This window comes from Kogia breviceps, chromosome 12 (assembly GCF_026419965.1).
Source record: "Kogia breviceps isolate mKogBre1 chromosome 12, mKogBre1 haplotype 1, whole genome shotgun sequence".
Lineage (NCBI taxonomy): Eukaryota > Metazoa > Chordata > Mammalia > Artiodactyla > Physeteridae > Kogia > Kogia breviceps.
In genome coordinates, this window is record NC_081321.1 from 94888771 (window position 1) to 94913368 (window position 24598).

The 24598-nt window shown below is 39.4% G+C and overlaps 1 protein-coding gene and 1 pseudogene across 10 annotated transcripts in view; one reads left to right on the forward strand and one right to left on the reverse strand.

Annotated features, from left to right (window-relative positions):
* TNRC6B (trinucleotide repeat containing adaptor 6B) overlaps positions 1-24598 on the forward strand; it is a 259882-nt gene that overhangs the window by 80776 nt on the left and 154508 nt on the right. For all 10 annotated transcript variants that reach the window (XR_009338497.2, XM_059081027.2, XM_067010245.1 and 7 more), the window contains one exon: positions 11328-11395. Coding sequence is in view for 9 of the 10 variants with exons in the window: in XM_059081027.2 (XP_058937010.1) it covers positions 11328-11395 (68 nt within the window). In the remaining variant the exon portion in view is untranslated. The remainder of the gene's footprint in view (positions 1-11327; positions 11396-24598) is intronic.
* On the reverse strand, positions 17741-24392 carry LOC131766764 (U3 small nucleolar ribonucleoprotein protein IMP3-like; annotated as a pseudogene).

The following is a 24598-nucleotide window of genomic DNA, read 5'->3' on the forward strand; positions in this document are numbered from 1 at the left end:
AGCTGATACCTAAATGATGAGGGAAGCTGTCATGTAACAATGTGAGAGAAAAGCTTCCTAAGCCAAAGAAATAAATTCAGAGGCCAGATGGGCAAGATGGAGTATCAGGAACAGGATTTACCTTCCCACTAGAAATGACAATTTTTAAAATATACGAAATGGGGGCTTCCCTGGTGGCGCAGTGGTTAAGAATCTGCCTGCCAATGCAGGGAACACGGGTTCGAGCCCTGGTCCAGGAAGATCGCCCCCATGCCGTGGAACAACTAAGCCCGTGCGCCACAACTACTGAAGCCCGTGTGCCTAGAGCCCGCACACCGCAAAGAAGAGTAGCCCCCACTCGTCACAACTAGAGAAAGTCCGCACACAGCGATGAAGACCCAACGCAGCCAAAAATAAATAAAATAAATAAATTTATTTTATATATATATATATATATATATATATATATATATATATATATACACACACACACACACAAAATGTATTTGAAACAGTGGTTTTTCAAGACACTGGACATCAGGTAATGAAGGACAGTGATCACTGAGAAATGGAAAACAAGGTGAGTCCTCTGACTACCCCAGTGTACTGGCTTGAGAGAGAGCTTCCAGGCTGTGGTGCAGGGAAGGGGAGCCCAGGCAAAGCCCAGTGGACCCTCTCAGTTGAGGCAACATTGCTGAGAGTCTGGGGAGACTGAGGCAGCCAAAGTTTGTAGGATAGAGTACTGGAAAGGAGAGAACTGCTAAGAGAAAGAACTCTGGAGATTTGAGGAGGGTTCACCTGTGTATTCAGCAAAGTACTTTTGGGCACATACATATGACTACTCAAGGCTGAGGCAGGAGCGGGCACCCCTCTAAGAGGATTGGAAGGAACAGTGTCTAGCACTCAAAGTGTCAGTAATCATGCCTGTTTCTACAGACTAGAAAACCTCGTAATTCATGGAGCATTATTAGTATACTCAGCAGTAGTACTGGTAGAGTTCTCACCGCAGTAGTGGGGAATAATTAATTAGCCCTAACTAATTATTAAGTCTGGCTTAACGAATCCTAAAAACAAGACCTAAAAGGAACAAACTGTTTCAAAGTAATTTAACTGCATATCAGAGCAACGCTCAAAAATATTTATAGGAATACAAAAATATTCAGGATCCAGCAAAAATTCTCAATGTCTGTTATTCAAAGCAAAGATTTTCAGGCATGTAAAAACCAGGAAAATACAAACATAGTGAAGGGAAAAACAAATCAATTGAAACCAACTCATAGTTGACACAAATGTTAGAATTAGCAGATAATATTAAAACATTTATTATAATTGTATTTCAGATGTTCAAAAAGTCAAGCAGAGACATGGTAAATATATTTTTCAAAAGCCCCAAATCAGATTTCTAGAGTTGAAAACTGTAATGTTTGAGATGAAAAATATACTGGATGGAATTGTGGCAGATTAGATATTGTAGAATAAAACATAAGTGAATATAAAGAATCACCAATAGAAACTATCCAACATGAAACACGAAGAGTAAAAATCGAAAAAGTGAAGAGTATCAGTGTGTTGTGGACAACTTCAGGGAACCTAACGTCCCTGTAATTGGAGTCTCTGAAGAAGGGGGCAGTGCGGCAGAAAATTAGCTGAGAAATAATGGGCTCAAATTTTCCAAATTCGATGAAAGCTAGAAACCCACAGATTCACAGATCCAAAAAGCTCAATGCACCTGAAGCATCAGAAAAATGAAGAAAACCACATCAAGGCACATCCTAATCAAATGACTCAAAACCAGTGATAGATAAAATCTTAAAACCGGAGAAAAAAGACACACCATTAACAGAGGAACAAAGAATTTCTCGTTGGAAACAATGCAAACAAAAAGACATCTTTAAAGCACTGAAAGAAAAATCTGCTAACCTTGAATTCTATAACCAGTGAAAATATCTTTCAAAACTGAAGGCTAAATAAAGTCTGTTTCAGACATACAAAAGATGAAATAATTTATCACCAGCATACCCTTACTATAAGTAATGTTAAAGGGAGAAGGAAAATGATGCCACATGAAAATATGAATCTATACAAAGGTATGAAGCACTCAGAAAATGGAAACTACACAGCTTAAATATATGACTTTTTTCCATTATTTAAATCTCTTTAAAAGGATTGATTGTTTGAACAACAATAATACAAATGCATTGTGGGTTTATAGCATTTGTATCTGTGAACTGTGTAATAACAGTGGCATAAAGACCTGGGGGGGAACATGGTAGAATACTACTGTAAGATTCTTACATGTGAATTAGTATAATTTCACTTGAAGAGAAGAGGATACACTTGACCCTTGAACAATGCAGGGATTAGAGGCGCTGACCCTCTGGGCAGTCAAAAATCCAAGTATAACTTATAGTCAGCCATCCCTATGCTCGGTTCTTCATATCTGGGGTGCCTCTGCATCCTTGGATTCAACCAACTGGAGATAGTATGGTACTGTACTGCAATATTTACTATTGCAGAGTTGAAACCCGTGTTGATCAAGGGTCAGCTGTACTTCCCAACTCAGTCTGTGAGGCCTTCGTTACTCTGATAACAAAACTAGATGAAGACATTGCAAGAAAAGAAAACTACAGATCAGTATCTCTCATGAACATAAAAGCAAACATTCTAAACCTAATTTTAGCATATTGAATCCAATAATATGTACGAGGATAATATGTGAACATGTAGGGTTTATCCCAGCAATGTAGGGTTGGTTTAACATTTAAAAATCAATGTGATTCACCACAATAACGAAGTAAAAAAGAAAAACTGTATGTATGATCCACTTAACAGTTGCAGAAAAAGCACTTGACAGACGTCACATCCATTCCTGATAAAAACTTTCAGCAAAATAATAGAAAGGAGCTACTCAACTTGATAAAGGACTTTTATGAAAATTCTACAGTTAACATTAAACTCAGTGGTGAATGACTGAATGCTTTACTCATACGATGAAGAACAAAAAAAAGGATGTTTGCTGTCTACACTTCTATTTAACATTGTACTGGAGGTTCTAGCCAGGGCAAAAAGGCAAAGAAAAGAGAAGAAGGGAGAGAGGAGAGGAGGGGAGGGAGCCAAAAGAGTACATACTATGTGATTCCATGCATATGAACTCTAGAAAATGCAAACTAACCTATGCCGACAGAAAGGATATTAGTGGTTGCCTGGGGAGGGAGAGCAGGAGGGAAGGATTAAAAAGGGGACATGAAACTTTTAGGAGTGGTGATTTCTTGATTGTGGTGATGGTTTCATGAGTATATATATATATATATCAGATTGTGTACTCTAAATATATGCAGTTTAATATGTCAGTTATACCTCATAAAAATGTTAAAATTTTAAATAATTTTTAAAAGAAAAAAACCAACAAAAATTTATTGGTGGCACTAAATAGAGCAGTTTTGATAGGGAGAAAACATAGAGATAAGAGTTTTAAAAGTAGTCTGAACACAGTAGATTAAACCCAGTTTTTAATCTCTGCTCCCTTCTAAACCTCCACTAAAATTACTTTTACAAAATGATTTCGACAAGCATAAATCCACCAGAAAAAAAGTGGGTGGAAGAGGAGATGAAGTAGATAAGAGACGCCAACGAAATTATGGAAGCTAGAAAGCTTTTGGAGTGACCCTGAAAATGGAAGGTTTGGTTGAAGAATTTACAAGGAGCAGGGTCCCAGGTATCTTGCCCTTCACATCCACAGATGGATGGATAGCTATCCCTCTCCCACCCTGGCAAAGCAGGGGGTGGGGGAGGGGGAGGGGGAAGGGGAGAGAACCTAACTAAAAACAGAAGGATTAAATCAAAGTCACATACTAGGTGAGAATGTGCCAGCTCTCTTCCGCTGTTCAGTCCCAGAACACTGGAAGCCAGGCTTATACCTGTCAGGCTGAGGATTGAAGGGGTACCTCTCTGGGCAGTTGAACAGCCCAGGGGGGAAAAAGAATATACAGATGTAGGCATCTGAGTGTTCTCCCAGTGAAATGGCCAGGTCCCCTCCTTATACCCAAGAAGCCAACCACGGGATAAGCAATGTCCTCCCCCTTCTCCACATACAAAAAGCACTTTTGAGCTCTTTAGGACTTAACTCTTAAAAATCAGTGGATAGCCGAAGATGACCAGACATTTGATAAAAACCTGTGAATGGAAGATAGTGACCAAACCAAAGATCAAAGAGGAACTTGGAGGAAACAGATTATACAGGGAGCGAAAGAAAATAAAGCAAACAAAATAAAAACACTCCATAATATCCTCAGAAATAAGGATCATATAATCAGGGAATAAGAACAGGGCTATAAAAAAAGGACTATTGAGAGCACAAGGAAGAGCTCTTAAAATTAAACTGCAAGGGCAGGAAAAAAATTTTAATTGAAAGTATTGAAAGGTTAAGAGAATCTCCAGAAAGTAAAATAAAAAGTCAAAGTGAAAAAAAAAAAAAAGTCAAAGTGATAAAAGTAGAGAGATAAAGAAGAAGAAAATTAAAGAATGAGTCCTGTAGACTCAGTACTGGGTAACAGGGATTCCTGAAGTAGAGAAAAGAAACTGGAGGGGATAAAATTTCAAATATTTAAATAAATAGAGAAAATATCCCAAACCTGAAGAACTAGAACTTCTGGATTGCAAGTATTTACCCAGTACCAGCTCAATAAATGAAAGAAGGACCATACTTAGTGGTTTGCATTTTTAGACACCTGAGGAAAAGGAAAAGATCCTAAAAGTTTCCAGAGAAGAAACAGGTCATATCCAAAACATTAGGATTTATAATACTATCGAATTTCTGTCTAGCAACTTTGGGTGCTAGAAGACAATGGAGCATGGCCTTCAAATTTTTGGAGGGAAAAACATTTACTAACTTGAAATTCTATATTTGATTATGTATGTGGGTAAAAATATTCTATATGTTAAATATATAGATAAAATAAGGACTTTCAGTCATTCAAGATCTCAAAAAATTCACTTCCTGTATACCTTTTATTAGGAAATCATTGAAGTCTGTGTCCCACCTAAATCAGGAATAAACCATAAAAGAGGGAGAAAAAGGAAACATGCTCCAGTGAAGGGGAGAGAGCAAGGAATCCCAGAGATGAAGGGAAAGAGTCATCCCTGGCAAAGTGTCAACTATTTAGCAGTCTAGAAGGCAAACAGTCTCAGCTGGAACAGGAGAAAACCCCTGAGGAATGTCTCAGAGACCCGAGTGAAATTGATAGATTACCTGAAGTGTTTGAACTTATTTAAGAGGAGACTCACAGCTCTGTTGGAGGGTTTGAGGGCGAATTAGTGAAAAATACATGATAAATACCGAGCCAAAAAAATTGAAAGAAAGTGTAAGAGGAAGTAGTAATTGTTAGTTCCAGGGAAAAGAAAAAATTGTACAAGAAAGGAAATTAACTATTCCATATGATCCAGCTGTATGTTTTTTACTGAGTAATAGCACTGCTAGCGCTGAATATTGATTTGAACAAAAATTGTGATTTATATTGGGAGGATATTGGGATACATTGGGAGAAGGGAGGTACATATGTGTTGGTGGGGGGAGCAGCAGAAGAGCGTGCTCAGTGATGAGAACACGGAAGTAACAGGGGTGTAGTTTAGTTTTTAAAGAATTTGGAGAGTAAAGGGAAGAGAAAAAACAGGAGGTTAGTTGGAGAGTCTCACAAGGCCAAAAATATTTTTTCAGAATGGAAGAGATTATAAAATATTTGTAGCTTGAGGAGTTGAATTTACTGGAAAGGGAGAAAGAAGGGTTCCTTAGATAGTGAGATCCCAGAGAAGGCAATGTGGTGTATGTAGGTCATGAGTTTGGAAACAAGTGGTGAGGTTAGCCTTGCAGAGCAGTCAGTGGGGGCCAGATGGGCAATGACACAGAGGTTTGTGATACAGTCATGAGAGAAAAAAAAGAGGGGCTTTTGGGACTTTGTGTGGATAGCATTGTCATCTTCAGAAAGGAAAGATTTAGGGAGGATGCTTAGTGGATGGGTTTAGAGTCTTTGAGGAGGTAGAAAAGGTACAGGATAAATGAGTGAGGAGTGTGGTGTAGTAGGTCAGTCATTCAGCCAAGTTCTCAGCACCTAGAAGGCATTTGGCAGTTGTGTTGAAAGAAAGGACGACCGACCAGAAGGTCTGTGTTAGAGGCTGTGTTTGGCGGGGTGGGGGGAAGCAGGTGAACAAAGGATCACAGCTGCTGGCTAAGCCTTACAGAGCTACTGGGAAGGAGCACCTGGAAGGGAGGAGGAAGAAGTGCCAGGAGATAGCAGAAAATGCTTCCTAAAAAGGTAACTTTCAACCAGTCTTTGAAGGTGAAATGGAAGTTCACCAGAAAGACCGGGTGAAGATGGGCCTTCCAGGCAGAGGTGCTGAATGTCAGCGCTGAGTGGAAGTTAACTGGTATAATTTGTAAAGGAACCAGTTTTGTAACTTTCTCCAGCTCTGCACTCCAGGAGCTAAAGAGAAAAAGAGAAGGGTTTGGCAAGACAGGAATGTCCTAAGTTGGTGGTGAGCAAATCTAGGGCATTATGGAGGAAAGTCACTGAAATGCCTGTGGGTGAGCCTCTGAATGGACTCTGAGGAAAGAGAAGAACCACAGAACTAAGGACTCCTTACAGATTCGAATGGAGGGAGGGAGTGGAAGAGGCACTTATGGTCGGAGGTGGATTTCAGAATTCATGGACCTCGGTGTGGAGCGGTCCGGATGGACGGCGAGGCCCAGCGTCGGGTCCCTGAAGCAGGGAGGAGATGGGTCTTCTGTCTAGGGTGGGTCTAGAGTATCTGATGCCTTTAAACTGAGTTAAGTGCCCTTCCTTCCTTGTTTCATTGCATTCTCACACTGTATTGTAATTTACTAGTTTTTGTTTGTCTTTCCCACCAATGGTAAGTTTTTTGGGGGGCAAAGACTGTCTTCTTCCCTATTACCTCAGCACAGCACCTAGCATTTAATATGTACCCAATAAATAATGTGTTGAACGAATGAATGGTAGTGGGAGAAAGGTGAGGACATGATTATTAAGTATTATGAATAAAAATACTGAAGCTCCTGAAAATGAGGTCGGGGGAGGAGTGGTGGGGATCATCAGATTAAGTCCAAAGTGTTCAAGACATTTGTAGAAAAGAGAAATTAAGATGCGAAGGGACTGGAAGTGGACTTGAGAAAAACAGGAAGTGGCAATAAGGAGCAGTGATCTTTCTGGACCGTTTCTATTGCCTTCTGAGATGATGAAGAGTGAGAAAAGGTGGGAACCCTCGTGAAGGAGGTAGTATCTTCTGGGGGAAAGCATTTTAATGAATACTTAAAAGAATGAGCAGACATATGAAGTATATGTAAGGCAGAAGACCAGGGCTTCTAGGCAAGAAGGGACATTATATGTAAAGGCACAGAGGGGTGAGGAGTTGGTGTGTGCTCCAGCAGGGGTTCAGAATGGGTGAGTGAGGCAGGGGTGATAAAAAAGATCACTTAGGCAAATGAACTGAAATTTTATCCCTCAAGACAGGTGATAGAGTGCCATTGAAGAATTTCAAGGAGAGTGATGTGATCATGTTCGCATTTTACAAAGTCCATTTGATGGAAGTGGTTTGGAGGATGGATTGGAATGAGATGGGACCCAGAAGCACAAAGACTAGTGAGAAGGTTTTTGTAGTAGTGAGATTTAGAGGAGCTGGCTTTAACTATGGCACTTAAAGAGGATAAGAAGGGGTAATGGGTATGAGAGCTGTTTAAGAGGTAGAAGCCACTGTACTTGGTGATTAATAGGATGTGGGGTTAAGGAAGGAAGGTGGAGAACCTATAACCTTGACTGTAGGTTTCCTGTTTAAGGATCTTGGTGAAGATGCTACCATTTACAGAGATAGGGGATATAAAAAGGAGTGGAAATTTAAGGCCAAAGATGATGTTTCATTTTGGACCTATTGGGCCATTCAAGTGGAGACCCAAATATGCAGAATATGAGGGCTGCAGTTAAAGATTCGAAAGCCAGTATAGGGGAGGTTGTTGAAGCTGTGGGTTTTTTTGTTTGTTTGTTAATTTTGGCTGCATTGGGTCTGCATTGCTGCACACGGGCTTTCTCTAGTTGCGGTGAGCGGGGGCTACTCTTCATTGAGGTGCATGGGCTTCTCATTGCGCTGGCTTCCCTTGTTGCGGAGCACGGGCTCTGGGCGCACGGGCTTCAGTAATTATGGCGCATGGGCTCAGTAGTTGTGGCGCACGGGCTTAGTTGCTCCACAGCATGTGGGATCTTCCTGGACCAGGGCTCGAACCCATGTCCCCTGCATTGGCAGGCGTATTCTTAACCACTGAGCCATCAGGGAAGTCCCAAGCTGTGGGCTTTTTGATTATTATTTCTCTTCATTATTGTGCTAATTAGAAATGGTTATAGATGAGACATTTAAAAAATAAATTTATTTATTTATTTATTTTCGGCTGCAGTGGGTCTTCGTCACTGCACGCAAGCTTTCTCTAGCTGCGGCGAGTGGGGGCTACTCTTTGTTGCGGTGCACGGACTTTTCATTGCAGTGGCTTCTCTTGTTGTGGAGCACGGGCTCTAGGTGCGTGGGCTTCAGTAGTTGTGGCACATGGGCTCAGTAGCTGTGGCTCGTGGGCTCCAGAGCACAGGCTCAGTAGTTGTGGCACACGGGCCTAGTTGCTCCGCGGCATGTGGGATCTTCCTGGGCCAGGGATTGAACCCGTGTCCTCTGCATTGACAGGTGGATTCTTAACCACTGCACCACCAGGGAAGTCGCTAGATAAGCCTTTTTTAAAAAAACTAATAAGCAGAGGCTAAGTCCACAATGAAGAGCTCTTTAACTGGGGAGGATTTTAAAAGGTCAAAAATCAAGAAATTTTTATAAATATAAAGTGGAAGAATAGTCATTCTTGTCTTTGAAAAAATGTTCCAAGGAACTTTAATAAATTTAAACAATGTGTCATCTTTTTTTTTCTAATTAAGGCATAACATTTATTTGTAGAGTTAAGTGCATAAAATGTACAGTTCAGTGATTTTTCTTGCCGCCTATGTGTACTTTCTTGTAACCACAACCCAGATCAAGATCATCTCCAGCTCCTCATAAAGTTCCCTTTGCAACATTATAACCATGTTTTTTCTTCTAGAGGTTTAGATCACTGTGTAAATTTAGGATGGAAGAATCCTCCCTCTCCTTGGCAAAATCTGGTAGGCTGCAGAATCAGGAAGTCCGTAGAGAAGAATAAAAGTCGAAACCTGGTTTGAATTTCCCAGTATGCAGTATGTGTCTTTTATTATTCTTGCTCACACTTCCTCCAGTTTCTCCTTTTAATGGAAATAAAGTAAACCTCTCGATTTTTCTGTTCTTTTTGAAACATAGCCTCTTAATACTATTCCATCTTCTCCAGTATTTCTGAGAAATGAAGACTGCAGAGGGTCGCAGAGCTGGAAAGCCTTTTGTTTTATTTGGGTTTCATTATGGTGTGTATCTACGTTACTGTTGTCTGTCTTCCAGATTACTAAGTTCAATAAGAAATGGACGGTATATTTCTAAGTAGGGAATAATCCTTGAACACATCTGTTGATATCTACCTCCTTGAACACTTCTGTTTGATATTTTAAAATTACGCCTTTTGGGGAAGTTTTCATAGGACTGATAGTCCAGTTTGTGGAGGTAGCTCTATCTCTGTACTTATCTTCCTTTATTGATCAGTAAACCATCTGGAATAGTAAAATGCTTTCTTTTTCCTTTGAAAAATTTGTATTGAGAAATAAACCATACATATAAAAGAGAAAAGAAATACATACAGTTAAAAGAATAATTATAAAATAAATGCCCATATACCTACTACATAGGCCAAGAGATAGAATTTAACCATACCCCAGAAACCACCATGTGTCCCTTCCTGATCGAATCCCTCTTGCCTGACTCCTTAAGATACTAATTAGCTTAAATTTTGTAATAGTTATTCCCTTTTCTTTATAGTTTTATAAACCATAAATATACATATATGTCTATATATACACATATGTGGCTTAAAAATGTATATATTGGAATTTTATGTTAATGGATTTAAACTGTGTATGTATTCTTTTGTGACTTGCTTCTTTCACCTAGCATTGTGTTTTTGTAACTCATCCAGGTTGAGGTGTGTTTCTGTAGTTCATTTCTTTTCATGCAGTATAATATTCTATTGTCTTAAAACACCGCAGCCTATTTATCTACTTTATTGTTGGTGAATGTTTATTTTTTTTCCTGTTAAAAATAATGCTCCAAAAGATATTTTTGTTTATGTGCAGAAGTTTCTCTAGGGTGTGTACCTAGAAGTGCAACCACTGGTTTGTACAGTAAGTACATAGTCAAGTGTACTAGATAAGGGCAAACTTTTTAAAAGTAGTGGTACCAATTTTCCCTCCCACTGGGAATGGATGAGAGTTGCTGTTGCTCTGCACCCTTGTCAACACTTGGTATTGCCCAACTTTTTAATTTTAGCCAGCCTGGTGGTTGTGAAATGGTATCTCTTTGGTTTTTAATTTGCATTTTCCTGATTGACAGGAGATTGAACATCTTTTCATAAGCTTAGAGCCATTTATGCATCTCCTTCAGTGAAATTCCTACTCAATAATTTTGTAAATTTTTCTGGTAGGTTGGCTTCTTCTTACTGATTTATAGCAATTCTTTTTTTTTTTTTTTTGCGATACGCGGGCCTCTCACTGTCGTGGCCTCTCCCGTTGCGGAGCACAGGCTCCGGATGCACAGGCTCAGCGGCCATGGCTCACAGGCCCAGCCGCTCTGCGGCATGTGGGATCTTCCCGGACCGGGGCACGAACCCACGTCCCCTGCATCGGCAGGCGGGCTCTCAACCACTGCACCACCAGGGAAGCCCATAGCAATTCTTTATTATATTCTGGATGCTAATATTTTGTCACAATTATGAATTGCAAATCAGCATGCTTTTTTTTTTTGGCGTTACGCGGGCCTCTCACTGTTGTGGCCTCTCCCATTGCGGAGCACAGGCTCTGGAAGCGCAGGCTCAGTGGCCATGGCTCACGGGCCTAGCCACTCCGCGGCATATGGGATCTTCCCAGACCGGGGCACGAACCCGCGTCCCCTGCATCGGCAGGCGGATTCTCAACCACTGCGCCACCAGGGAAGCCCGCTTCTTTTTTTATTCTGCAAATCTGGTCACCCAAGCAGAGATTCCATAAGCAAACCTGGAGACTGAAAACCACTGGCTGAGGCTTCTGTTCTAGGCAGTATAGTGAAATGCCATGCGGTTCTGTAAGCACAGGCCCTGGCACTTCGGAGTGATTACATCTTAGGTACTGACTACTGCTGACTTGTGGTACTTGCCTTTGCAGGTGGAACAGGAGGATTTTGTAATGGAAGGTCATGGCAAGACTCCACCTCCTGGTGAAGAAAGCAAACAGTGAGTTACAGTTTATTTTAAAAGGGTCTTATTACAGATCTTCAGAAACACTTTGGTTAAACGTGCTGAGAGCATGCTTGCAAGGGATGTATATGTTGGGCACATTGTGGAACTCACGAATTGCTTTGGTGGCTGTTAATGCATTGCTTCTATTTATAGACAGACTAACTGGAGGGACAAGAAAGTTGGCTTTGTAGTTTTTCACACTTGACTAATCAAAATTTATGTCACGCTTTAGCAAAGGCTTTAAGGCTTAGGATGTTCCAAACTGAACTAACTCAGTCTGGTTGATTTCCAAAGACAGCGTAAAATGGTATATCCTTTTCTTAGCAGTGTCTTTATGAAGTGAACTTAATTAATAGACTGTTTTCCTGCATTCCAAGTGTGAATTTATTTGAATAATACTTCCCGAAATTCTATTCCATTAGTTACTTATACTTCTGATCTTTGTTTAAATAACGAATTGTTTCCCTAAAGGAACAGGAATTATAAATAATATAACTTAGCCAACATTCTAAATAATTCAGGATGTCTCCTCTAACTTTTTTAAAAAATAAATTTATTTATTTTTATTTTATTTATTTTATTTTTGGCTGCATTGGGTCTTCGTTGCTGCATGGGCTTTTCTCTGGTTGCGGCGAGCGGGGGCTACTCTTCATTGCAGTGCGCAGGCTTCTCATTGTCGTGGCTTCTCTTGTTGCGGAGCACGGGCTCCAGGCGCGCAGGCTTCAGTGGTTGTAGCACGTGGGCTCAGTAGTTGTGGCTCCTGGGCTCTAGAGCGCAGGCTCAGTAGTTGTGGTGCACGGGCTTAGTTGCTCCGCGGCATGTGGGATCATCCCGGACCAGGGCTTGAACCCGTGTCCCCTGTGTTGGCAGGTGGATTTTTAACCACTGAGCCACCAGGGAAGCCCAGGGGCTACTCTTTGTTGCGGTGCACGGGCTTCTCTCATTGTGGAGTACGGGCTCTAGGTGTGCGGGCTTCAGTGGTTGTGGCACGTGGGCTCAATAGTTGTGGCTCCTGGGCTCTAGAGCACAGGCTCAGTAGTTGTGGCGCATGGGCTTAGTTGCTCCGCGGCATGTGGGATATTCCCGGGCCAGGGATCGAACCTGTGTCCCCTGCATTGGCAGGCGGATTCTTAACCACTGCGCCACCAGGGAAGCCCCTCCTCTTACTTCTTAAGGAGTGATAAGTTTTAAATCTGAAATTGAGAGTCCTCTAGGTAGCTTTTGTGTGGCGGTGAGTAGATTTTTTCCTCCCTCTGTCACAGAACTTGAAAAATTATGTTGCAGAGCAGAGTGGTGTTTCATATGCCCTTTTAAAGGAAAAACAGTTAAGACTGGCTTAAAGTACGGACATAACTGCTATTTTTTATTCAGACAGTAGTCTTCTAAGTTGATGGGACAGTGATTCATGGAATTTACCGAAAATCTGTAGAGAGAAACTCTTTTCTCTCATCTTTTTTTTTTCCTAGAAAATAATTTAGTTTTGGTCTGTCTTATGAAAATTATGTCTCTGAAACCCTTAGGAATGAATTATGCAGAATATGCTAGGCTGCCTTGAGACCAGGTTCATTAAAGGAGAATGTTTGTCCTGTATTTGTTGTGAATGGAAACCAGGATATTTTCACAGCTGGTTTAATTTGCTAACCAGGCAGTTTTAAAAATAGCTTACAATATAAATCCTAACTTTGCTGTATTCTGTCAAATGCACTTATATTCTGCATGGGCGGATGGAATCATTTCATCTTTAGCAAGATAGAAAGCCAAACAACTAGTCCCAGTAGAGGGAACTAGGAACACTTTAGTTGCCCTGCCCCCTTATCCACTCCCCCTTCCCAGACTCAGGTCAAAGGTATTATAATATAAAAATCATAGCTCCCACTTGACGAGGGTTTTCTGTGCACTGAGAACTTTGCTTAAGGTGCCGTGTATGTTATTTCCAACCCTTACAGTGTCTCCACTTCAGATACTGGGGTCGGTAACTTGCCCATGGTAATGCAGCTTGAAACGGAAGTTAGGATTTGAACTGGATCTTTCTGACTTTAAAGTGTTTTATAATATCTCTTGAATGCAAATTCTTTGCCAGCCTTGGGATCTATGTTCCTGAAAAGTATTGTGGCTAGCAAAATTGCAGCTGTCAAGATCAAAGTCTCATGGATAAGAGTGAGTTGGGGGAAACAGTGAAAATGGCATAAAGCCTATTTTTAAAACACAGATGAAGGTTCTATTCTCTGAAGGGTATCCATTTCCCAAACAAACCAGTCTTTATCTTTAAAAACCTGCTCCAGTAACCCCTATCCTGAATCAGCTTCTTTAGGCATTCAGGAAACATTGCTGGGATAGATTCTCCCACAAGTTTTATGTTATACAAACTGTATTTCTTTTAGAGAACTTAAAACAGCCCCAGCAGACTTGAAACGTCATGGGTTGTATCCTTACCATTCCCCTTGATTGTTTTGTTTTCACAAATCTCTGACTTTTCACAGATGAATCTTGTTTTATTTTGTTTTGGTTTTTTTTTGTGGGGAGGGGTTGTTTGTTTTTTTCTGGGCTTAGTCTGCTATCATATATTGAAATGATAAAGCAGAAATGAATCTTCTCTCTGGGGCTTCCTCCGATAGACTTGCCCACCTCTTCTGTGGGAGTGGGAGGGAGCAAAGGTGCTGTATTCTTTTGTTTGAGGCAACAGAAATAAAAAGAGTGAAAAAAATTTTTATTTTTTATTTTTTGTATCTCAGAACTGCAGTTAGCAAAGGATGATTGAATCCTGGATAGTAGGATCTAGGAACTGAATACTACATTCTAGATCCCGTGAGTGACACATTGCTGAATAACTTATGAAATTCCCATCCATTCTTTTTTTTTTTTAATTATAAAAGTAATACATGGTTGTCATAAAACATTCAAACAGTAAGTGTGGATTTAGAAATAAAAATGAGATTCTTCTTTTACCCTCTTTCCCTTCCTCATCTTCTTAAACATTTTCTGTATATTTAGAAAAAACAACTAAATAGATTTTTTTCCTAATATAATTCTTCTGAGACTTGCTTGTTTCATCTGACATCTTTTGCAGTCTATTTCATTCTTTTAAACATCTGCAAAACATTCGGTTGAACTGATGTACTATAGTCATTCTTCTCTAATAAATATTTTGGTGGCCTTCGCTTCTTTGATTATTACAAATAATACTTTATTGAACAGCCTTATTATATCTTTATACACAGGTGTATTTCTGTAGAATAGATGTCTAGACATGGAGCTGTTTGGCTCATGGGCATGTTTATTTTTTTTACAAGTTGGTAGCTGCTATCAAATTACCTTTCAAAAGAGCTATACCAGTGTTCATTTCCATCAGCAGTGAATGAGCGTACCCATTCTTCCACACCTTTGATGACAGTAAAATTATTTATCTTTGAATTTTTGCCCCTCTAATATTTTATTGTTTTAATTTGCACTTTTATGCTTACTAATAAGATGGAATGTCTTTTGTTCGTTTATTGGCTGTTGATTTTTATTTCATGTACCACCCTATTTACCTACGATTCCCATTTTTCTTTTGGATTGTTTGTTTTGATAGTTTTGTAGGAGCCCTTTACAAAGTGTAGATATTAACCTTTGTCTTTCGAGATGTTTTGAATATTTTCTCCCAGCCTTATCTGTTAACGTTGGGGGGTATCTGTCATACTAATAAACCATTTACATTTTTATGTAGTAAAATCAGCCTTCATGGCTTCTGTGTTTTGTGCTTTCCTAAAGAAGTCTTTCCTACCCTAACATGATGAAATGTCCTGAGTTTTTGTGCTGTATTTTTCACTTTTATACCTTTAATTGAACTGGTACTCATTTTTGTGTATGGTATGAGGCAGAGATCTAACTTAATTTTCTTCTGAATTGGTTTCCAAAATGGTTCTCATTCATTGGTATTAGCTTGTACGGAGAGCCTTTTTCACTTACGGAGGCAGGTGGAGCACAGGGATTATATAACTCGCTCAAGGTCACAGAGCAAATTCTAGTAAGGATTAGGTCTAAAATTATTTCTGTTAGCTGATCTGTGCCACTTTCCTTGTTTCTTCATTTAATATTTTTACCATAGGTTCTGGAAGTCTTGAAAAAATTATTTTATTTCTGTGATGTTTATTTCAGTGGAATAAGTTCTATTAATAGGTAGATTAAGGTAGCTATGCATGTAGAAAACTTCTTGAAAAAATAATTGCCTTTTGATATTGAAAAATATTTGTGCTAAATTGTTAATATTTAGATCAGTTGTGCTGATTTCTGGTGTACATGTGAATAAGATTTAGTAGAATGTATAGCTTTAAACATTTGTCTATATATATTGTCTCAATACTATTGCTTTGTAATGAGGTTTATTTACTATTAGTGTATCTAATGTAATCATTTTTCTGAGGCTATTCACTTAATGAGCTATTGAAGCAAATCAGACAAACCAGGGTTATTGCCATACAATTACTACACTAAACTCACATAGTATTAATCACATGATGTGTTTGACACAGGGGTAAGTATAAAACTATTACAGCTTTTTAAAACACAACATGAGCAGATACTTACTCATAGATTGTATTTGATAATGCTTATTGAAAGCTCATTCCAGATAAAATGTTTCTACCCAGGCAGGATTTTGATTTGGTTTTATTTATGATACAAGTGGTGGTCTAGTTATTTGTGGGCATATCATTTCTTGTAATTTTTTTTGAGATAAACCCACGCACATATGGTCACCTATCTTGTAAATTATTTTGAAGTTAGATATCGGTTTTGGTATATTAACAAGATGAGTTTGGCCTCTTTTTTATTTCCTTCTTTAAAAAAAATTTTAATATAGCTTATAAACAAATCTAAGCTTTAAATCTCCATGCTGAAATTCACTCATATTCTCAAAAGATATTTGTCTTTAACCTACTAAAATAATTCAGTTTTTCTAGTAAATTTTTATCGATTGAATTTTCTTAATTCTTTTGGTTCATTTTAAAGGTCATCATTAAAAACAACTCTCTCAAAGCAGGATCTCAAAGAGATATTTGCACACACATATTTATTGCACCATTATTCTTAATAGCCAAGAGGTGTAAGCAACCCAACTGTCCATTAACAGGTGAACAGGTAAAGAAAATGTGGTATATACATACAGTGGCATATTATGAAGCCTTAAAAAAGAAGGAAGTCTTGTCAGTTGCTACAGCATGCATGATCCTCAAGGGCATTATGCTAAGCAAAATAAGCCAGTCACAAAGGACAAATACTGTATGATTCCATCCATATGAGGTATCTAATGTAGTCAAAATCATAGAAATACAAAGTAGAAAGGTGGTTGCCAAGGGCTAGGGGGAGAGAGGAGAGAGAATTAGTATTTAATAGGTATAGAGTTCAAGATAAGAAAATTCTAGTGATCTGTTTCAAAACAAAGTGACTATACTTAATACCACCGAACTGTACACTTAAAAATAGTTAAGATATAAAATTTAATGCTTTTTACCATAATAAAAAAAATAGCAACCAATTGAAATGTACCTTAAATGTAAAATATAGCCTGGATTTCAAAGACTTAGTACAAAAAAAGAATGTAAAATTAATAACTTTTATATTGTTTATTTATTTATTGCACTTAAAAAACAGGCCATTTGTTGGCATTAGGAGAGCATTCCTTTAAATAAGAGAAAGGACTCTGAACACTAAAATCTCATCCATTTTATGAAAACTTGAGACCAAACTCTTCTTCATCTGTAAACTGCTTAATCAGGAACAGGAGCAAGAATTTGAGTTAAATAAATTAAACCAAACTGTCTGGCTACAAGAAAATGAAACGAAAGCTGGGGGGCCAGGGAAGAAAATGAAAGGAAAGCTGAGGGCGGGGGAGCCCCCCACCCCAAAGTCCTTGCTTTCACACTACAATGTTTCAGGTACAAGAATCTGACAGTTGGGACTTCCCTGGGGGTCCAGTGGTAAGACTTCCCCTTCCAGTGCAGGGAGTAAGGGTTCCATGGAGCTAAGATTCCACATGCCTTCTGGCTAAAAAACCAAAACATAAAACAGAAGCAATATTGTAACAAATTCAATAAAGACTAAAAATGGTCCACATCAAAAACAAAAACAAAAACAAAAAACAATTCCCCAGTGCAGCACAAAACCGCTTCCCATAAGGCAGTCATTTAATTATCAACTGTCCAAAGGCTAAGAAAATTTCGTGGAAAAGGAGCATAGCCTCTGGCTCTGTGCCTGGCCTGTAGCTGAAGAGCCAAGTTCTTAAGAACCGAGGATCGACTGCCATACTCTTGGGGAGAACGCCTTCATAGAATCTCAGGCATCCGTTCTCAGCTTCCCCATCTATAAAATGCGGCCCTGGCAAGGCAAGACCTGATAGGCTTCCAGATCGAAGCCTTCATGCACCTCATTGTACTCCAGCACGTGCCGCTTGATCTTGGACGAGTCAGCCCAGATGACGAAGTCCTACATGCTGCACGTGACAAGGAAGGTGGGGTCGGTGACCACGTCGGGGCCCTTGTGCACGTGGCCGTGCTCCGTGAATGCCACGGTGGCCTGGAGGTGCTGCGCCAGGCGCAGCTCAAAGCAGTACAGCGGGCAGGCTGCGGCGGCACAAGGACGAGACCTTGACGAAATCGCCAAGCTCCAGTGATCCACATGTGGGCACTAGGCCGAGAGCATACTTGTCCAGCAGCGCTTCGGCAGCTCGTGCAGGCGCAGCTCGCAAGGCCAGCAAGGCTCAGCCGGTTGTAGCGTGTGTCGCCCTCGTACCGCTGCAAACGATGACGCCGCGACACACGCAGCTCCTGCAGGTTGTGATCGGTGACCTCCCAGTTCAGGAAGACCATCTGCTTCAGCAGCTTCTGCTCGTGGGATTTTAGCTTCCACACCGTGGTGGAGGCTCAGATACTCTGTATTGTTTTATGTTGAAATGATAATCTGTTACATATGTTGTGTTAAATAAAGCATACTAAAATGTTAAAAACCAAAAAAATCTCATTTAATAATGTATTTTATAGACAGTATCCCCCTTTTAGGGATTGTTGATATAATTAATTGTATCATTTTCTATATTTCTACTCTCTTGGGGTGCTTTTTTAACTTCCCTTTCTAAGGGAGAATCTATTCTTGCATCGGAGACCTGTAAGGAAATCGAAGTGTTGAAGACAGGTTTTTTTTTTTTCAATTTTTTTTTTTTTTCAATTTTTTTTTTTTTTTTTTTTTTGCGGTGCGCGGGCCTCTCACCGTTGTGGCCCCTCCCGTTGCGGAGCACAGGCTCTGGACGCGCAGGCGCAGCGGCCACGGCTCACGGGCCCAGCCGCTCCGCGGCACGTGGGATCTTCCCGGACCGGGGCACGAACCCGCGTCCCCTGCATCAGCAGGCGGACTCTCAACCACTGCGCCACCAGGGAAGCCCTTGAAGACAGTTTTATATTGATTCAGAGAGAAGAATGTAATTTAGGGAGTCAACACCACCCTTTATACCCCAGTGTGGTGTAATATGGTTTTGTGCTTGAGGTGCTGTTTTTTAAATGTCTTAACTCCAATGTCTTGATTAAATTCTCTTCTTACTAATTACATTCTTCCCAACTTAAATGTCTAGTTATAAAATGCCCTTTTAATTTTTCTGAATTATTAATTATACAGACCTTTTGTAAGTTCTGATAGTTAGTCCTTACCTTTATTTCTGCTCCTACTCTAACTCCTTAACCTACAGTTCTCTCCTCCTCACATTCATCTTATACTGTGGTACAACTTTTTAAAGTTTATTCTTTCTAAATCTCTGCAGTTGATAGCCCTTGTTTTATATTTGACTACCAAATTTAACAAACTTTAAGTTTAAAATTTAAACTCTTTGGGAACCATTCTTTAGGTGCTTATTTAAAGGCTTTGGGAAGTTCTGTAGCATTTCCTAAATACAGAGAAAATGAAAGTATTTCCAAATCACTCATTTTATAGATAATTATCTTCAAAACACAAACCTTGGTATTTGGCCATAGGAAAGGGTTTTTTTGGTTGGTTTGTTTTTAACATTTTATTTTCTGTTTTCTACCATCAGTTTTTCACCAACTGTTTTTTTTCCTTTGGACCATTAAAATATGTACATGTTGAAATAAACTTATTAAGAAGTACCAAATTGGGCTTCCCTGGTGGCGCAGTGGTTGAGAGTCCGCCTGCCGATGCAGGGGACATGGGTTCGTGCCCCGGTCCGGGAAGATCCCACATGGCATGGAGCAGCTGGGCCCGTGAGCCATGGCCGCTGAGCCTGCGCGTCAGGAGCCTGTGCTCCGCAATGGGAGAGGCCATAACACTGAGAGGCCTGCATACCGCAAAAAAAAAAAAAAAAAAAGTACCAAATTGAATGCTTTGTAAACTCAGTCATTACTACACAGCAGTAAGCTGAACATCAGGAAAATAGTTGGATTTCCTTTTTTAATATTTATTTATTTGACTGCACCAGGTCTTAGTTGCAACACGTGGGATCTTCGTTGTGGCATGCAGGATCTTTTTTTTAGTTGCCACGTGTGGTATCTTAAGTTGCGACATGTGGGATCTAGTTCCCTGACCAGGGATGGAACGAACCCGGGCCCCCTGCATTGGGAGTGCTAGTCTTAACCACTGGACCAAAGTCCCTGGATTTCTATATAATCTTTTCAGATTGTTTTTGGGAGAAAGGAAGTGAGAGTTATTTTCAAATTTATTAGTATTTTGAAAATGCCACAAAGAGGTTCAATAGATAGTTATGCTCATGGAATTTTTGCTGCTGGGAATTTTAGTATAACCATAAACATTTTATACTAGGTCTTTGGGAAACTTTCAGTTGCTAATAAATTTTCTAATATACATTGAAGTCACTTAAAAAAATTAATTCTTTGAAAATGTCTTTAAGTTCTAAACTCTGTTTTATGAGGTTTTTCCTGTGTTTCGTAATTGAAAATGACTACAGACTGTGGATTGCTGCTACACTTACAGGTTAAAGTGGTGACTTTAAACAACAATGAATAGGGTAGCTCACATGGCTCTCAGAAACGTACAGTTAATTTAATAAAAGTCTTATTTATTTAGCTTATATTTTACTTATGGACAAATAATATGCTTTCGTGGAAAAATATTACTTGAAAGGCAAAATGTAGTAAAATGTATTTACCCAGTTCCTTGAAATTGTTGTTTTAAGGCTGCTTTTTTGGAGACATTACTGTTATCGTATAGTTGTAAAATGTTTTGAAATACATAGCATTATGTAAATATAGATAACGAAATGCACGTTCAGTTGCAAGAATTTCCAGTGGTGTCATGAGGAGAAGGTAGTGTTTATTTCCCCCAAATTTTATGTTCACTGGAGGGTAAGGACACAAGTCCTGCCCTAAGCACTGCGCCTTTCCTTTCCCACTGGGAGTCTGTGAACTGAGGTTTTGGCAGAAGTACGGCGTGGAGGGGGAGGGAGATTGTAGTAAAGAGGAGGTACAACATGATGGCAGGCAGTGAAAGGTCAGGCTAAGGCTTTTTGCTCTGTCTTCAGCTCTACAAGAACAGAGATTTTTGCCAGCATGGTCACTGCCATTGACACCAGAAAACGTCAATAAATATATACTGAATAAATGAAGATGTCAGTAAGTTCCCACAGACTGTTAAGAATCCCCGTTCTGCACACTCACTTTGAAAATCTGAAGTGGGGTGACTAAAAATCCTAACTTCAGAATATTTTATTTATAATTAGCAGAAAAAAAGTCAATTGGTAACCTGTCACATTTGACTTTATATTAAGTACTTTCTTAAATATATTCCAACAGATCCAGCTTTAACAGATTCTTGTCTTTAAGTGTCCCTACCTGTAAGCCAGTTATTATTTCGCAAAAAGAAAAGAAAAAAAAAAAAGATTTTCTATGCAAGTCTGAACTCTTTCTATGCTTCCAAGGGCCTCCTTAAGAAGCCTTTAGCCTACTTATGCATATTTTCTCTACTGTTTAAAGGGTCTTCCTGCTCCTGCCCAGTGTCTCTCAGTAAGGTCTTCCATGCATATCTCGTTTCCTTCCCCATCTCATGCCTTTGTTCAGGCAAAGAGACCCTTCTTTCTGACCAGGAGCAAATCTAGGTTTTGTGGGAATGCTCTTTAGGAAAAAGAAAATCAGATAACCAACAAGGACCTATACTGTATAGCACAGGGAATTCTACTCAATATTCTGTGATGGGCTTCCCTGGTGGCGCAGTGGTTGAGAGTCCTCCTGCCGATGCAGGGGACGCAGGTTCGTGCTCCGGTCCGGGAAGATCCCACATGCCGCGGAGCAGCTAAGCCCGTGAGCCATGGCCGCTGAGCCTGCGCATCCGGAGCCTGCGCTCCGCAATGGGAGAGGCCACAACAGCGAGAGGCCCGCGTACCACAAAAAAAAAAAAAAAAAAAAAAAAAATTCTGTGATAACCTATATGAGAAAAGAATCTAAAAAAGGATGAATATACATATATGTATAACTGAATCACTTTGCTAACACAACATTGTAAATCAACTATACTCCAATAAAATTTTTAAAAAAGAAAAAGAAAATTTCAAATATGTAATGGTACAAAAGTGAATATTTATTTACATTGAGGAAAGAAATCACAAAAATGGCAGCTTGAAAAAAGTTGACAAATACAAAATTCAGAAAAATAATATTTATATTAATTTGTATTATTATTTGCCTAACACATTGCTGTAGTTTTTTTCCCAACATTTTCTGGCTGCTTACTCTTTGATTGACCCTTCATATTACGACAATTCTGTGATATTTTCTAAAAAGAGATAGAAATAATTCAGTGTTTTCTATAGCATGGTTGACCAAAATATGTTGTTTGTTATTGATAGATTAGAGAAGTTCCTTTCATCTTCACAACATGTTATTGGCTACATCATATAAATTTGTAAGATTGTTATCAATTTTGGGAAAACTTCTAGCAAGTATCTTTTATAAATAGGCTATAAAATTGCAAGGCTTCATTTTTTTCTCATATATTGACTACCCTGAAATACTCTTTGAATTGACACATTTATATCATGGTGTGATCTGGCCCTGCACGTTTCTGTTAGTATGCACAATGAGTTGGCTCAGCAACATCTTTGTTCATAGGATGGTTAATAGTAACTCAGCCATACAAGGAGGTAACTGAGAACCACATAAATATATTCCATTAAAACCAAAGGGAGTTCCCTGGGGGCACAGTGGTTAAGAATCCACCTGCCAACGCAGGGGACATGGGTTTGAGCCCTGGTCCAGGAAGATCCCACATGCCGCGGAGCAGCTAAGCCCATGCGCCGCAGCGAAGACCCAATGCAGCCAAAAATAAATTAATTGATTAAAAAAAAAACCAAAACCAATAAAATATCATCAACACAGCTTTCCCTTTAGGAATCCCCCAAAGGCCTACAGCCACTCTGACTCTATTGACAGCTGGGATCATGTTGTGGGGGAAGTTGAGATGGAAAGAGGCTGTGGTTAATCTGTGTTAAGATTGTGAGGAAAAATACATTGTCTTTGCACATTTTTAAAAATAATTGGTCATTTGGAACAAAGTCGGAGAACTCACACTCCTAATTTCAAAATATATTACAAAGCTACAGTAATCAAAAACAGTGTGGTACTGGCATTAAGACAGGCAAACAGACAAATGGAAAGAATAGAAAGCCCAGAAATAAACCCTCATATAAGGTCCGATTATCTTTGACAAAGGTGCTAAGACCATTCAATGGGGAACAGAGAGTCTTTTCAACATATGGCACTGGGAATTTTCAATACCCATTTGCAAAAACAAATGCAAAAAACAAAATAACAAATGTTGGCAAGGATATGGAGAAATTGGAACCTTTGTGCACTATTGGTGGGATTATAAAATGGCATAGCTTCTATGGAAAACAGTGTAGAGTTTCCTCAAAAAATCAAAACTAGAACTACCAAATGATCCAGGAATTCCCTTTCTGGGTATGTATCCAAAAGAATTGAAAGCAAGGTCTTGAAGAAATATTTGCACACTCATATTCATAGCAGCATTATTCATAATAGCCAAGGCGTAGAATCAACTTGTGTCCCATTGGTGGATGAATGGATAAACAAAATGTGGTATATACCAGAAACAGAATATTATTCATTCATAAAAAGATGGAAATCCTATTAAATGCTACAACATGGATGGAACCTTGAAAATATTATAAGTGAAATAAGCCAGTCCCCAAAAGACAAATACTATATGATCCTACTTTTATGAGGTATCTAAAGTAGTCAAATTTATGTAAGTAGAAAGTAAAATGGCGGTTACCAGGAGCTGGGGGGAGGGGGAGAAGGGGAGTTGTTTAATGGGTATACAATTTCAGACTTGCAAGATGAAAAAGTTCTGGAGATCTGTTTCACAACAATGTGAATATATTTAACACTGCTGAACTGTACACTTAAAAATGGTTAAGATGGTAAATTTTACATATTTTACTACAATTAAAAAAAAAAAAGAGAGATCATCTGGGCATAGTTTCAGGACCCCTCCTAGGGCTTTGGGAGAGTCCCATGAAAGTGAGGGGTCCTGCAGCTAAAGCTTCATTAGCTTCATATTGAAGCATCTGGGTTTATTTGCTTTCTTTTGGTTTTGTTTTTTGTTTTACTTTTATTTGCATTCACTTTTTTGCGGCATTTATTCTGGTCCGTAAGTTTTTGTTTCTTCTGGAATATCTTTTTCTTCTGTGCAACCTCTTCTTTGGTTTAGGAACAATCTGTTCTCTTTCAGTAAGGATATCTCAGTGTGGCAGGGAGAGCTTATGTATGGGTTGATCTGACCATGAACTCTGTTAAGTCCTGCATCACGTCCTGGGGACTTCATTCACCTGGATGTGCTCAATGACCAGAGAATCTACCCCTAAGCCCTTAAGTTCAGCATTACTCTATGCATTATTGGGTGTGTGCAGTAAAAATTCAGCACTCTTTTTGGGCCATGGAGCCCCACTGTTTGGCCTGGGCACACCTACCAGCTCCAACATTGTAACAACAGGATGGCGCACATTGCTGAAACATCTATTTTGACCATTCTGATTCTGTCCTTCCTTTGAAACTCAGCTCAAATGAGCTATAGTGTCTCAGTTTTCTAACTCCTGTCTCTCTGAGTGTTGGAACCATATAGTTAACAATTTATCTTATACTTTCTTGTTGACTGTCCAGTGTCTTATCTCCTAATTATAGGATGTTA